General features: G+C 43.1%; 1 protein-coding gene across 2 annotated transcripts in view; it reads right to left on the bottom strand.

The window, feature by feature from the left end:
- Positions 1 to 16,449, bottom strand: part of GLDN (gliomedin) — a 52,956-nt gene that overhangs the window by 24,665 nt on the left and 11,842 nt on the right. For both annotated transcript variants that reach the window (XM_081048690.1, XM_081048691.1), the window contains exon 2: positions 4,232 to 4,283. In XM_081048690.1, coding sequence (XP_080904816.1) covers positions 4,232 to 4,283 — 52 coding nt within the window. The remainder of the gene's footprint in view (positions 1 to 4,231; positions 4,284 to 16,449) is intronic.

Raw genomic sequence — 16,449 nt, 5'->3', positions numbered from 1 at the left:
TGAAAGTGTTTTGTAAATGAAGTCCCATGTGATAAAGACACGTGTTTCAAGGACTTGGAGCCTTGGTTCATATGTGCTCCTGCTTCCACCTGCCTCCCTGCCTCCCCTGGACTGCTCCCCTGCCCCCTTAATGTGGAGCGTTCTCCTGACTCCCCACCCCATCAGTGACTGCTGCCACCTTCCACCCTGCTGGGGGCCTGGGTATGAGTGCAGGGAAGGCTAGGGTTGGGTGTGTGCCTAGCAAGCCTGAGTCACAGAGTGGGGCCCCCTGTGCCCATGAGGGTCTGTACTCACTAGGTGAGTATCCCATGCCTCAGGGAGTCTGGCATTAAATAGCAAATAAAAAGCCCCTCCATAGCAGGTTGAGAGTGAGACCACGAAAGAAAGGAGGAAAGGAGGAAACCCTTTTCCCTGCTTTTAAAGGGCCCCTCCCTTTTCATTTTGCACTGGGCCCTGCAAATGATGTCGCTGGCTCTGACTATCCCCACCCCACACTCCTAGCCAGCATCGATTAGAATTGGCTAGATGCTTGATAATCGTTGAGTCACTTAGATTCTTCTCCTTGAGATCTAAAATTGACCCACAATGCTCCGAGTTATGTAAACTAGAGATCTTTGGATGGCCATGCACAGTAAAGAAAAAATTTAAAATGTCAGTCTTCTGAGAGAAGAGAATGAAGTAGAGAGAAGCAGAGATGAGAGTCTGGGTATCATAAGAAAGTCAGATAGACTGAGAGAGGAGGATTCTCGGTGTGGATTCTCGGTGGCTTTCCAGTTCCTGATTCCACCCCACTGAGGCCCGAGTGCTTTCCTGCTGTCCCATGGAACGGTGTCAGAACAAGTGTTGCATGATCCAAGGCACCTGCTTAACATAGCAATGACCACAGAGGAAGTAGCTACACATTTACCAAAGTCTTGCTGATAGAAGAAAAAAAGCCAAAAAACCTCAAATAGAAACATTTCAGAAAGTGAAGTCTGGTTCTATTTGCTTTAGAAAGAGCTAGTGAAAGACCCAACTTCATAAACCTGATACAGTCAGGCCTGAAGCACATCTGAGGTCTGAGGTCTGGAGTCCTGAGTCTCTTCCACTCTTACCCCAGCAAAGACTCCCTGGGGCTCAGGGTCATGCCAGCCACAGTTTCAGGGCCAGACAGGAGCCCTGGCCAGAGGGGGTGTTGTCTCCCCTTCACCCTGGGAGTCAGGCATGTGTGGCTCTCCTGGAGGGATGGCCTGAGAGGGCGCAAGCTCTCACACTTGGTTGGAATCTGCCAACACCAAGATCACCAGCTAGTTTCTTGGGGAGGCCAGTTGAGTGAACCCCATCACATGCACTAGCTGAGAAGGACCTGTCCATTTGCTACCAAAGGTTGCACTGGCTACAGCTTTGAGGCCTCAGTTCCCATCCTATGAATGCTGGTACACCCACTGTAGCTGTCCAGGACACCTGACTTGAAAAGTTATCTTCCCTCACATGCCCCCGTTAAACTGCAGCTTTGGTCCAATTCCATTTATTTGGTGCATTTCAACTTTGAACTATGGCTATGGTAACCTTAAAAAATTAGAGTAGGGATGGCAAACAGGTTTTATTTCAAGTGCCAATTCTAATCAATTAGTACAGCTTTTTGGAGCACCAGAAAAGAATGACATGAGGCCATAGTCAGCAGCAACTGTGATGCATTATTGCTGTCTGCCTGGTTAAAGGATAAGGAGCAGTGATGTGTGCCATCACTGGATTGGAGTTACCTGGCTGCAAGGAGAATGGGCACTATAGATTTAAAGCACGTCAGTCCTGACAATCAGTTCAGCAACATTATGGTTTAGAGATTTTCCAACAAGTCCACATGTGTAAACCATTAGAAATGAAGAATAACTCAAGAACCTGCCTTCTTCAAGATACCTGCTCTCCCAGAAGGTATTCTGGGGTTCTAAGACAATATGGGCTCAGGGGGTAAGATACCTCCAGAAAAGCATATGTTATCTGATAAACTCTGCACCAGTAAAAGCCCCTAACTACTCTAGCTAGTGAATTGCCCTCATCTTCACCTGAGATGTCACGTGCTACCCAAAACTACACAGCATCTATCCTTGTCTCCATAGCAACCACAGCTAAGTCCCGGAAAAGGGACAAGAATGGGGTCTCATGGTCACAGCTGGACTAGTCAGAAGCGCCTACTTTTTCAAAGATGAATCTAATGTAAAAAGCTAGACCTTGTTCTCAGACCCCAAGCCCAGGGTCTGCCCTGGCAACCCTTGCTGCAGGCGTCTTCTTGGGCCTCTGGACCAAGGAAAGCTCTCTCCCCACCCCCCGCAGTTGCTGATTCAGTTTTGGGTCCTGTCACCTCCTCACCCCCAATCCAGACAGCTTGGCCTAAACCAAGCCACCACCTCACTTTGTAATTTGTACTTTTCATTCTGAAGTTTTAATGGAAGAGCTTTCTGTGTAAAAGGAGGCCCAATTTCAAGCCGGCATGAAAGGAGAAGGTAGGAGCTGGCTTTTGAAAACCATTTTGAGGTGCCAAAGAATAACCTCCTCAACCCATTTCCAGTATGAATTGGATCCCCTACCACCTGTCAATCTCCCCTAAGTGGTCTCCATAGCTCCATCCTCCATCCACTGAACAGGCTCTCCTTCTCTCACTAGATACATAGAAGGCTCTCCTTCTATCACTATAAACATCAAAAAGAAGAGGATTTTCCTGTGCTTCTCAACAGGGCTTTTGTGCTTGTAATTCTATCCACCTGAGCGTTTCTCTAGCATTTATTACTGTCACACGCAAGAATTCTGAAAAGGGACTTAAGAAAGGTGCTTAAGCTACAAGAGTTTCAGAATAAAGAACCAAGCTGTTCTCAAGATATTTAATTTTCTGTAAGGGCTGAAATGTGACTCAAGTAATTCAATTAGCGCTTCCCCAGAAGCCACAGGATTACAGCTTTTCTCTCTGAGGCCAAACTAAGTGAAGGAGAATCAGACTCAGACTCGGGGTTCCTCAGGGAAGTGTTTCTTACCAGCCCACCACCCCCATTCAATCACTTATATAACCCCCAGATTTAGTCATTCGACACACTCCCATTGAGCACCTACTGCACGCAGGTAACCTGAGGTACTGGGGCAAATACTGCAGAAAAGGGTGAGGTTTCTTACACCTGATACACACCATGCAGGGTTTTTCAGCCTCCACTAGTGTAGCCCTGGGTGCAAGTGGAATGTGAATGGGACCTCCCCAGAGCCTGGAGCCATAGACTAAGGTGGCACAACAATGCTGCAGATTGCTCCAAAGTCTTTGGTTGCCTTTTAAAGTCCACGAGAGCTGTGCATTTACTCCATAATAGACTTTTAAAGCAAAAAAAAGAAAAAAAATTCTCCCTGTTTCCTCAGAATGCTATACCCTCTTTGGAGAGGCAGGAAACGCAGTGTCTGAAATCAGACTGTATCAGCCCATCCTGGGGTAGAAGGGCACACACACAAATTGGGTGATTGCTCCAAGGTCTATGTTTTACTTTGTCCCCAGGTTCTGGAGGCAGGAGGCAGGCACCCTTCCCCTCAGGCAGGATGCAGGACTCGGTGAGACTCAGGTACAGACAATTGCATTGAAACCGCTCCCCTCCTCTCCTGCCCCATATACCAGCCATTCCTTGTTCCAAGGCTGATGTGCCTTGAGATTGATTCCCTCCCTCCTGGCTATTTGTTCTTGATTCATTGACTAGAAGGGGGCAGCATGGGACCAACCACCCGTCCCACCTAACACATAGCAGGCACCACACAGCGCAGTCCTAATGAAACAGTGTCTTCTTGACTACTTAGCGGTTTGTTTCTAGAGCTTCCCATCGATGCTATATGTATCCTATATGTATGATGGAAGCAAATAAGTACTTCTGGTAAAAGAACACTATTCTCAGGTAAAAAGAACTCTATCACTTAGCAAGGTCTTTTCCCTTTTAAAAACTAATGGGAATAGGGAAAACATCTTTGGCACCAGTTCAAGGTACTACACGTTTCCCATTACCCAACACCTATTTATTTTCCATGCTTTATTTCTATGGCAATACCAAAAATATTATTATTATCAGCATTTTTATATTTATATTACAATTGATTTTCAGCCCATTAAAAACATCTGGTAAAAGTAAAGCAACATGTATTTTTATAACCTAAAGTGTTGCGAGGCGTTCATTCTGCCCCGGCCCTTGGGCTAGCACACACGTTCTCCCTGTGAGCAGAGCGGCCAGCCTACCTGTCAGGCAGATCCCCTTGGTGCTGTTGCACAGGTCCAGCATCACTCGGATCTGCAGGGAGAGAAGGTGGTTAATAGCAGCACAGCAGGCAGTGGGCCCCAAACTTGCCCTTTATTCAGACAAGAAAGCAATTATAAAAATGCATGAAGTAACTTTGGGAGAATATGCAGAAGTCCGAGGAAAAGTTCACCTAAAACAGAAGAGAAACCCTTAAGAGATCTGAAGACATTTGATATCAGAAGCTCATCTGTCAACATTGTCAATAGAATTTCCTTGATTTCTATCCAATTGGGAAAAGACAGAGGATGGCGAAGGAATTGCCAAATTTGACTTTCGAGGCTGTAATGAGCCGGCCCCCTAGCATCTGACAGGCTCAATTTGTGAGCCTGAGTAAAGAGGGTCGTCGGCTTACTGGCGAGGAGCAAGCATTCACCAGCTGGGTGAGCAGGGATGAGGTAACCTCTTGACACTTTGGTTTTCTCTGAAAATGTAAGTAATATAAACACCTGTCTTGGGCTCTGTCCCTGGCCGCCAGGGGCAGTAATCCTCATGCCATGTGGACACTGCCTAGTCACCGCTGGAAGGCCGTGTGCGGTGGGGACCACTGCAGTCTGGTCTTCATCTGATATCTGGTTCTCCCACACCAACTGTGCAGCCCCTTCCCACTTCCACTCTCCACGCTGCTCCTAATGAGCTTCACAAAAACCAAATCTGATCGGGTCAGCCCCGATTCAAACACTTTCGTGATTCCTTGCTGCTCCAAAGATAGAGCAAAAGTGCTCCTTCTCTGGACTCATCTCACACCACTCCTCCCTCCCTTTCTATCCTCCAGTTATACTCTGCTTCAGTTTGCTCGTCCGTAAAATGGAGATAGCAGTAGTGCTTCCTTCTTAGGATTGTTGGAAAGACTAAGTGAAATTACACTATGTGAAGTTCTTAGAACAGTGCCCAGCATGTAGGAAGCACACACGAAAGTGCTCTCCGTTTTGTGGAGGCAGCAGAGTGTTGGATAGAAGCATGGATTCGAAAATCAAACTATCTGTGTTCAAATCATGACTTTGCTCTCTCACAAGAAGTATGACTTTGGGCAAGTTACTTAACCTCTCTGTCCTTTAGTGTCCCTGTCTGTAAATAAAGCTTACAGCACCTACCTTATAGCATGGTCATGTGGATTAAATGAGCAAATACATGCAACACACTCAGAACAGGGCCCAGCACGTGATAAGCACACTCTATTGATGCTATTGTTTTGATGGTTCCTTGAATTTGCCTGGAAAGACTTGGTTAATTTATCAATTTACCATCCAAGAATTTAAAATTTCTAGATACAGCAATTTTTAGACCCAAATAATGTGGCATTTCAGAACTATGGGAAGAAAATGCATTAGTTAAAAAATAGAGTTGACACAACTGGATAGACATCTGGGGAGAAAGCAAAAAGCTGAATCTTGATTTCATTCTTTACACTAACTAAGTTGATTAAATGATATTCTTCAAAATTGAAAAGTGAAAAAAAACTAGTAAAAGTACTGGAGGAAAATATGTATAATGGAATTAGAGTAAGAAAGACTTTCTAAGAAGGAAATAAGCCTCATACTATATATATGTAGGTGGAATGCAATGCATTTGACTATCTAGTTATTAAAGATTTCTGCAAGAGGTAAAACTCAAGCAGTAACAAAGAAGAAACACAAACCTGGAGGCTAATTGCAAAGGGCTCATGTATAAAGAGCTGTTCCAAAGCAATAAGTAAAGGAACCAAAAGAAAACTGGACAATGGACCCAAACAGGAAATACAGAGAAAAAAAAAAGAGTGCCTTATCTTCACTTTGAGTTAAAGAAATAAATCCAAATGACAAAATACTATTTTCACCTCTTAGGTTTGATAAATAGGTAAATAAAAAAGACTAGCAGAGCACATATGACAGGGGTGATAGGCAGCGCTCTTACATCCTGTTGATGGAAGTACACTGTCTCTTTGGAGGGCATTTTGGCAATCTCTCCTGAAATGTAAACGGATCTACCTTTTGATTCATCAACGACACTTTGGGATTTATTCTACAGATGCACTCATATATGTGTGAGAATATCTGAACATGAAGATGGGTGTCGCGGAAATGTGGGCCAGAGCAGAAACTGAAAACAACCTAAATATTTATCCATGAGGTCTGCTTAAATAGAGTGTAACATAGTCATACAAGGAAATACTGTGAAAAGAAATTTTTTAAAACCATACTGTGAAAAAACATTTTTTTAAACCATAAGGCTGATATTTTAAACCATATGGTTTAAAAATTTTTTTGAAGCCATAAGGCTCCAAGATAAATGAAAAAAAAAAAAAAAAAAAAAAAAAGCAAAGTGCAGAGCAGCATGTATAACATACTTCCATTTATGTAAAAAAGTGGTGCACACACAAATGCTTCTATATGCTTCTTTCTTGCCACTATCAAGGTTCTTTGTCTTTGGCTTTCTAGACTATTTCTGGAGAGAAATCTACGAAAACCTCACGTGAGGAGGGGTGGAGGGCCAGGTGGGATGGGTCAGTACTGAGCATGATATGCCCTTTTGTTTTATTCGTTTCACTGATTACTCTTTCAATTAAACTCTTTTTAAAAAGAACATGTTTTGATTTGAGGGGAATAATTGTTTTGTCTCCTACTGAGGTTTATTCTCTTTGCTAGGAGGTCCAGAGGAAAACTCATACTATATTTACTTTTTGTCAAGTCTGTCAATGAGTATTGACTGACTGCTTCAGCAATTTATTGTGAACTATATCGCATTATATCACAAATATATGAAATGTACATGAACAATTTAAAGATGAATATTAAAACAAACATGTGTATACCACCCCCACGGTAAGAGCTGGAAACTTACCAATGCCTGGGAACGTTGCAGGTGTCCCTTCCCTCCCTGCTTCAACAACTCTCTGGGTTGAAGTATATTGGGACGTATTATCCTCCCTTTTATACAGATAAAAACAGGGGCTTAGAGAGGTGGCATCATTTACTCAAGGTCATACTGCTGGCTCGTAGATGAGCTGGGCTCAACTCCAGGTTTTCTGATTCCAGGTCTACTACACGTTTTATTATGGCTCTGATGATTATCTGAACAGAACCAGACAGAAAAAAATGTTCTATCTACTGTTTTTAGTCATTTTCATAAATGAATGTAATCAGCTGCACTACTGACAAAATTTATTGTGTAAAAAATGTGTAATTGCCCATTGCGAGAACCATTAAAGACTTTACAATGCTTCATTTGTTGCCTGGGGGATCACAGAAAGATTACTTTGAAACAACAGAAGCATCAATAGGGAAAATTAGCATTTCTCTTTTATACTCATCACTGGTCTGGATAGGCCCAGATTCTGTAAAGAAAGGAAAAAAAAGGACAAGCTTTCGTTTCCTGATCTTTTGGCTTCATTTATATTCTAAATGTGAACTTAGATATTTACCAGTAAATTGTGTTACTCTTCACTCAGGAATATTCTGTTAACAAACTTGGGATGTATAAGATTGCATCAAGGTGAAACCGGATATGAAAAGGTATGGCCACAAGAAAATCAGAAACATTTTTTTCCCCTGATAATAATGATTAAGAATTTGGATGAAAATAAGAAAACCCCAAACTGAAAGTCACAAAATCTAGACTGTCAAAATAAGGAGTCCCTTTCTGGCATAGAGGGCTTCCTAAATCTTGATTTCAGATTTGAGAACGGTGATGTTGGAAGAAGCCTTAGAGCTCACTGTCCTGGGAGTGTCTGGCAAGTCCATTCAGGAGGTGGCCCTGCCTGGAGGCCACCTCCCCCCACTCTCTCCCGTCGCTCTGCTCCAGTCACATTGGCCATTATCATACAACAGTCTTTACAGTGTCTAGTGTGCATGTGTGGTGCCCTCATCTTCACTGAGGCTGTCACCTTGTGAGGAGGGCTTTCTCTGACTCCTCGACTGAAAGTCGTCCCAGAAGCTACTCCCGATCACCTCATCTGGCTTTTTGTCTCTGTGACACTTATCGTTATCCAATATTGTCATACCTATGTATACATTTATTTATTACCTGTCCCTGCTCCCCAAAGAATGAAGCATTTTGTTGAGCAGGAAAACTTGCCCTCTCTTTTGTCTGTATCACTGCAGAGAAATGCGCCCTGTTTTGTTGCAGGAGGAACTGGGAATTCTTGGTAAACACGGGAAGGAATTCCAGGACATACCAAAAAATTAATCCATGTAAACAAAGCCAAGTAACCCAAGCAAGCAGAGGGTTTATTTAAAAAAAGAGAATATACTCCAAAAATGTGGAAGTGGGCAGGCCCAGGAAAAAGGGCAACTGCTCCAAAGAACAAAGAAATTTAGGATTACATTTCAATGAGGGCATGAAATATTCAGGGCATTCTCAGAGTGGGACTCCACTGACCACTCCTTCCCATGGGGAGGTGAGATTCCCTTGTAGGAACTGTCATGGTAACACAGAGGATAGAGATTTTTCCCTGCCCGCAATGCTAATAATGTTATAATCCATTAAAATTAGCTGTAGCTGCACCTTTTCTTAAGAATGATCTCATCTCCTCTTTTCTTTATTTCCCTCACTTCCTCCCCCCGCCCCATCCCTGCGGTTTCTGCGCACAGTGACAGTTTCAGGTCTAGAACTTTTCCACTGAGGAGATAGGGTTCAAGTCAGAAAGCACATCAATGGGTTCCCAGGGAGATCTTCCTTTGAGAGAAGATGACAATGAATTGCTAAGCTGGGTTTATGATGTGAAAACGCGATAATGTTGGGAAGAGGGTGGATGAGGCACAGAGAGCCCTGGTGGGAAATCTCCCACTCCAGCCACACTAGCTTGGAGGACACATTTTATGGGAACAACAGCTGTCACCCTGAGTGGCCTTAGTTACTTATTTGTAAAATGTAGACAGATGATTTCAAACTCTGCTCCCACCAAGGGGGTGGTGGGGAGGAACACCTAGAAAGCTAGAGTCAGGGATGAGAAAGCTGAGGTCCAGAGAAAGCAAGTGGAGCAGCTGGCCCAGGCTCACCCACAGCTTCCGGAGCTCAGTACTACTTTCTCCCACATACACTTTTCCATACTGCCTAGACTTGGCAAAAGGAATCGTCTGAATTCAACTTGAAATGCAAATTTTTCCTTTAGGTTGCTTTGAATATGAACAGAATATTAGATTTTTACTAGTTGAAAATGCATCCATTTCAAGAAATCTTTTCTGTGCAGAAGTGAAAGGTTTTCTTTGCAAAAGCGTTTCTTCCTCATCAGAACGAATAGCGCTGAATGTGGTGAGCTGCCACTGCTCTTCTGAACACAAAACCTTGCGGTGGTGGTTGGCTGGCTGCCTTCTTGAACTCCCTTCCTTTCACCTTTTACTCTCAGGACTGATTCATGAAAAAGAAAGGGAGAAAACTTGCCCGATGTCACCAGCTTGCTCTGGTTTGCACGTTGCTAAAACAATGTGTCCTGCCATGGTTTCTCGGAAGTCCCTAAGTGCAGGTTCCTGTCTGCTAGCTGGAACACTTTAAAGTCTGAGTCACCTTTCAGATCTGACCTATTTTGTAACTTAAAGTCCATTTTTTTTAGACAATTGAATACTCTTTATGACTCTCCTTAATTATGAAAATTGCTATTATTATGTGCATGCAAATGATCTTTTAGAAACAGCTCCAGCGAGCCTGCCATTGACTGAGGTTCCCTGGCCTGCAGAGATGGCGCTATCAGTGTGGTGGCCCAGCTGTTTGTACTTGAGGGTTAGACTGCAGGTGTTATAGGAGTCCCTCATGACTGTCTGAAGCTGGGGTCAGCTCATCTCTGGGAAAGGCAGGAATTCACACTGGGACCAAAACGTGGTGACAACAATCTGCAAACCTCAACAGGAGAATGAGGTTTGCCTTGTATGGGGGTGAAATTCTGGGGCTTGATCTCCTTCTTGCAGCCCCACAGGGGTCAGCCAAAAGTCAAGGCATTTGTGAGCTCCAGGGAGCAAGCCCTGGCCATCCCACATCGGCGGCCTGGGGGCCCTATGCTAGTGTTGGTTCATCCTGCTTGGGATCCTGAGAACCCAGCTAAATACTGCCCGGCCTTCCCCAAAGACCCTGCATCCCACGGATTGCCCCTTCCTGAGCCCACCAGTGTCACTGTGTGGCTGATGGTTGGCACGCATTTTTGTGTGTTATTCTGGCTTCTAACCAGAGAGGCTCTTATTGGTAGGGACAGTTTCATCTTTTTTTCTGTGTGCCCCATTCACTTATCCATTCCCTTTCCCACCACTGGGATGAGTACCACCACTGGTATTCAATAAATACTTCATTATTGATTACTAGTTCAACTGGGTGGGAAATGTGCTCCTTAATCAGTGATATTCCTTTCTGACTGGCAGTAACATTGTTTATGGGACCTGAATATCTAGCATGTGGTTACCTGTTTCTCTTTGTGCCCGTTTGCTTAGGATAACTTTATTTTAGCAAACACTCCACTAATCCCTAGAAAACAGGCACTTGCAGAGGCTAGGGTTCTCCAATTAGGGCCTCTGAGACATGGCTGTCCTTCTCCTGCCTCATATCAACATCACTACAAAACCAGAAACCATGGAGGTGCCCCTGGCCTGCCGGGTAATAACACAAACCTTTCATGCCTGCATGAGCTGTGACACCCACGGCCAGTTAGGGCTGGGTCAGCCGGGCAGAGACTGGAGAGCTGGCATGTAAAGGAGGCTCAAACATCATTGAAAATGCAATGCCATGGGGAAAACATGGTATTCACCAACTCCTCCTTTGCTCGGTGCATTAGGATGGGAGTGGAGGCCAGCCTACTCTCCAGAGAGTGGGGGAGGGGACTGGGAGGGTTTCAATTTATCCCTATGGCGTTTACTTTGCTGAGTTGTTTCTGAGGAGCTGAACTGTGTTGTCAGAGCCGAAGCCTGAGTGCAGCTTCCCATGGCTGTCCTTCTCTCCGTGCCTCAGTCATTGCCTGGATTCTCTAATAAAATGCTGAACAAATAACTAATGAGTGTTGATTTGGAGTCTACCCACAAGCCTTGGCCAGCCCACTTGCACGCAAAGGCTGGGAAGTCACAGAAGCTGAGGCAGCTCCTTTGGGCTCAAGACTCCTCAACAATCCCAGTTGCAAGGGGTGGTTCCAGCAAACGCCCTCACCCAATGTCTCCAGGAAAATTACTTGCAACTGGGATAGGGCCTTGGGGAACAGCCCAGTATGACATTTATTAACACTGGACACATCTGAAAATGCACGACCATAGTCCCTGAAGGAGCACGTCCTCCCCCAGGTGTGCCTCAGGCTTTCTTCAGGCTCTGACCCTGGGTCAAACAGGGGGAGGCAGATGACTGTTGTTTCTAGTTGACTGCACAGGGCCCTGCACAAGCTCCCCCGCCCCTTGACAAAGTAGGACCATGGCAATACTTTCCCCAGGGAGCAACTGTGAGGAGTAAATGAAGTTCTTATAAAAACAACTCTGGTGTTACAAACACATATTATTTCATGATTTGAATGTAAATCAGCTGACTCTGCTTTTTGAAAAATCAATGCATACTATTTTAATAAAAGTAGTTAACTAAAGTCTACTTACTATCTCAGTTTAGCAACTAAATTCAAACTGTAATACAGAGGATTTATAGAAATAACCGATACAAATTGATAAGCACCCTAACCCACTAAATATAAGCCACCATTGGTCATTACAACCCCCTTCCTAAACCTTTCTCTTCTTCCACCGGGAGAACCTTACGTGCCAACAAACCCCAGGTTCTCAGCCTTGTCCTGCCTGCAGTTCAAGTGGCTGCCTCTCTGGAATGGCCAGTCCTTTTGCATTTCCTCCTCTGGCCTGTGACTCACTGGCAGCAAGAATTCCTACTGGCAGCAACTGGCTAACCCAGCTCAGGGACCAAAAACACTGGGCTACCTTCAGAAAAGGCTCAGGACGCGGTCTCCCACCATCTCCTGTGCTGGGTCTTCCTTCCTCCAGGTTGGAAATAGACACAAATATGGAAACAACATGGTGTTGTATCTACATATACTGTGTCTCATCTTGAGACAGTTCTCCTCCAGTCATCAAAAAGAAGAAATTGCCACTAAATGTCAAGTTACTAATTTCAAATTCCTGTCTGTATTTTTAAGTTGTTTTGTTGTGAATTGCCTATTTGCAAGTCTAGCAATTTTACAACTTATTCTTGCCAATTTTTTCCTAAAGGGGAAAGGCTCTTTTTCTCTCTATATTGTAAACACATACAAATGTAATGGAATAGCTTTTAAATGAAATTATGTGTAACTATGAGAAAATAGAGGTGACTATTGGATCTTGAGATTCTCGAGGTAGGGAAGAACATTCTAAGCATGGAAGCAAGAGAAGAGCCTATAGAAAAAAGGCTTTATAGATCTGACCTATAAACAAAACTAAAAGGCAGTAAGGGCGAAAGTGGTGGCATAAAGAACATGGGCTTTGGAGTCAGATATGCTCTGTCTGATCTGAGTTCCAATTCCTTCACTCACTGGCTTTGTGATCTTGAACAGGATGACTTACCTCTTTAAGGCTTGATGACCTGTCTGTAAAATGGGAATGATAATAATGGTGATCACTTCATAGGGTTGTGATCAATATAAGGACATTTTTGACATACTTGCAGCTCTTAAGATAGCATTTGGCAAGTTGTAAGTTCTCAATAAATGTTATAATCTTTGTTGAGGGGAAAATATGTGTGTAATACACAAAAAACTAATAACTTTCCTATAAAAGGGTCATTGTAAATTAGTAAGAAAAAATATTTTTAAAAATAAGCTAAAACATGAATGAGCAAATCTCATACAATGAAAAAAATTTCAAATTACCAATAAATATGAAAAAATACTTTCACCATAATCAAATACCTGCAGCCCCCTCCCTGGTGTTAGAGATCCAGCCTGTCCCAGAGTCAGTTGGGCCCTGCTCTTTTAAACCTCAAACTACCAAGCCTCTAGTCCCTTCTCCCACCCAGTGTGGCTTAATTCCATTCCTGTGATTCTCCAATTTAGGGTGTATTAGAATCATCTAGGGAGCAATTTACATGCAGACTCCCAGGCGGGACCTCCATCAATTCTCACACGGGAAATCCAGTGTGGAGTCCAGACATCAGCATTTTAAACAGACGCTCCTAGGTCTTTTTGATGCAGATGGCCCCCACCCATGCTTTGAGAAGTTCTATTTGTACCAATCAAAACAAAGGCCTGTTCCAGCATCTTCCAAGTTTCTCTCTCTCTCTCTCTCTCTCTCTCTCTCTCTCTCTCTCTCTCTCTCTCTCTCTCTCTCTCCTCCCCCCCAGAAAACTTCATGTAAGCTCAGACCTCGAGAACAGAACCCTGCCTAAAGAGGTGGGGATCTTTTTCTTTTCCTGATGATTCTTTACAAGTTTTAAAAAAACAAAGCAAAGCAAAAGGATCACAGGGTAACTTCTCCATACGTTACATGCTACATTAACTTATTAATTTACAAAATAAAGTAATTTAAAAATTTCAGTTTTTAAACCTTTCTGTGTTTTCCAATTTACTATAATGGGCACACTGACAATCAGAAAAAGGTTACAAGACTCTAGTCACTCCTTCACATCATGTATCATTCTAGTTGTAGCTTAGGTGTTGCTTTCCTGGAAACTCTTTCCTCCTGTCCCAGGTTGGAGATGTTCCTATGCGGTCCCACAGCAACCTGCTCTATTCCCATCAGGGCACTTATGTCATTGCCTGGTTACTGGTTTGTTCCCTACTAACTGTAAGCATTTGAGGGCAAGGGAAGTATACATCTTATTTATTTTTATAATACCAACATATAGTCTACACCTTCCACATAGTAAGCTGTCAATGAGTAGATTCTTTGTCCCTCCTTAGGAAAGAGAAATGACCACTTTCCCTTCCTGAGCATCCTGGAATCAAACTGGATTTATCTTCTGTTCTTTTTGTGCTTCCTTTGATTTCTTACATAAGTGCTAAAGAAACAGTAGGACTTTCTTGGTATGAAGTTAGAATGTGTCATTTCTAGGATGGTCAGCCATGTGGAACTTACCCAAGGCAGTATGTTTCCTTCCTTTGGTAATCAAAGGGTACCTGATTAAGCAGTAGCACATAAAAGGTAAAATTCACAATGTCTAGCATTCAACAGAAAATTACCAGGCCTGCAAAGAAGCAGGAAAACACGACACATAATGAAGGGGGGAAAATCAATCAATTGAAACGCATCCAGAAATGACCCAAATGAAGGAATTAGTAGACAAAGACAATGAAACAGTTATTTTAACTGTGTTCCTAATGTTCAAGAAGCTAGAATCAAGATTGAATATGTTAAACAGAAACATTAAAAATATAAAAAACACAATTTAAATTTCTAGATATGAAAACTACAATGAGATGAAAAGTACAGTGAATTGGACTAAGAACAGATTAGACATGGCAGAAGAAAGATTAGTGCACTTTAAGGCACAGCAATAGAAACTAGCCAAAATGAATCATATGGAGAAAAAAAGATTTAAAAAAACCCCAGATTATGAGTGAGCTGATACATGTGTAATTGAAGTCTCTGGCTGACAGGGAGGGCAGAACAATATTTGAAAAAACAATGGCAGAAAACGTTAAAAAAATTAATGAAAACCATAAACCTGTATCTCCTATAAGCTCAACAAACCCAAGCACAAGAAGCATGAAGAAAATGACACTAAGGCATATCATAATAAAACGGCTTAAAACATGCCAATAAAGGGGAAATCTCACTCACATTTCTGAAACAAAAATATTTTCATTTCTATACTCAAAATAATTTTCAAGAACGAAGGCAATGACTTGTCAGACATTTTTACATCAACGATGCTCCATCTAAAATGAATCACCTGCGGTTCAAGTGCCTTCTTCCTCCTCCTGAAGTTCTGCACAATCCTTCCAGGCTTGGCTTAGACGCCGCCTCCTTCTTGAAACCTTTCCTGATCGCCCACTGGATTTTAGTCCTACTTCTCTTAGGGTCCTATTATCCGTAAGTGTTTGAGGATTTGTCTTTTCCCTCCCACTAGCCAATACATTCCTCGGGGGCTCCTTCGTTGTTGTTCCTCACCACCCACAGAGTGTACCCACACTGCCCAGAACAGGCGCTCAATCGTTTGTTATACTGACTTACAGAGTGCTCCCTTGGTAAAAGCTTTCTTTTAAACTCCTTTCCAAGATATTTCTGACTGATTTAGAAGTACCTATTTATTCATCGGCAGACACCTGATAAGCTGGGCCCTGGGCTTAGAAAAGTAAGATAAAAATCTCTGGCACAAAAGGCTCACAATACAGTTAATTGATTTAATTTGGTTGTTTAGAAAAGAGCTCTTTTTTTTTTTTTAATTTCTTATTGGGTTCAATAAGGAATAGACAAACTTTTGGTTAGAGCCTCCCTGTGTCCAGGTAATGACTATTCTCACGCTCAGCATCTCCACTTCTTCCTGGTACATGTCTAGCCGGGTTCCCCTCCCAGACGCTGATAGGCAGCTGCCTCTTCCACATCTTCATGGGACATCTAGTAGAAATCTCAATGCTAACACGTCCCAAATGGAACTCTTGATATTCCCCTCACACCTGTTCCATCTGCAGTTCTACCATCTCAGTGAATGGCAATTCTATCTGTGCATTGCTTGGGTACTAATCTTAAAGTCATTTAACTCCTTCCTCTACCACACTTCACATTAAAGCTAGGAGCAAATTCCATCAGCTTGACCATCAGACATATCTAGACACTGTCCACTTCTTATCATGTCTACTGCTATACCCCTGGTCTAAGCTACTCTTTTTCACCTGGATTATTGCAAGAGTTAATTAATGGCCTCTTCGCTTTCACTGCTCACCCTGCCCATATACAGAGTCTAGTCTCATCGTAGTGACTCTTGGAAAAGGTACGTCAGATCATGCTACTCCTCCGCCTAAAATCCTGTAAAGACTCCCCATAAAGACCAATATCCTTACAATAGCTTGCAAAGTCCTACATGAACTGACTCCCTTATTCCTCCTCCCCCAGTTATTTTTCTGTCTTCCTTTCCTACTACTCCCTTCCACTCTGCTCTAGTCTCCATCCTGCTCCTTGAGCTCTCCAGACACTGTCCCACCTCCGGGCCTTTGCACCTGCTGTTCCTAATGCCTGAATGGCCCTTCCCCAGATAGTCACATGGCTCACTTTTTCTTACTTCAAGTTTTTTCTCAGACCTCACCTTT

This window comes from Rhinolophus hipposideros (assembly GCF_964194185.1).
Source record: "Rhinolophus hipposideros genome assembly, chromosome: 5".
NCBI lineage: Eukaryota > Metazoa > Chordata > Mammalia > Chiroptera > Rhinolophidae > Rhinolophus > Rhinolophus hipposideros.
Note: the sequence above shows the minus strand (reverse complement) of the source record. Positions and strands in the feature narration are given on the sequence as shown.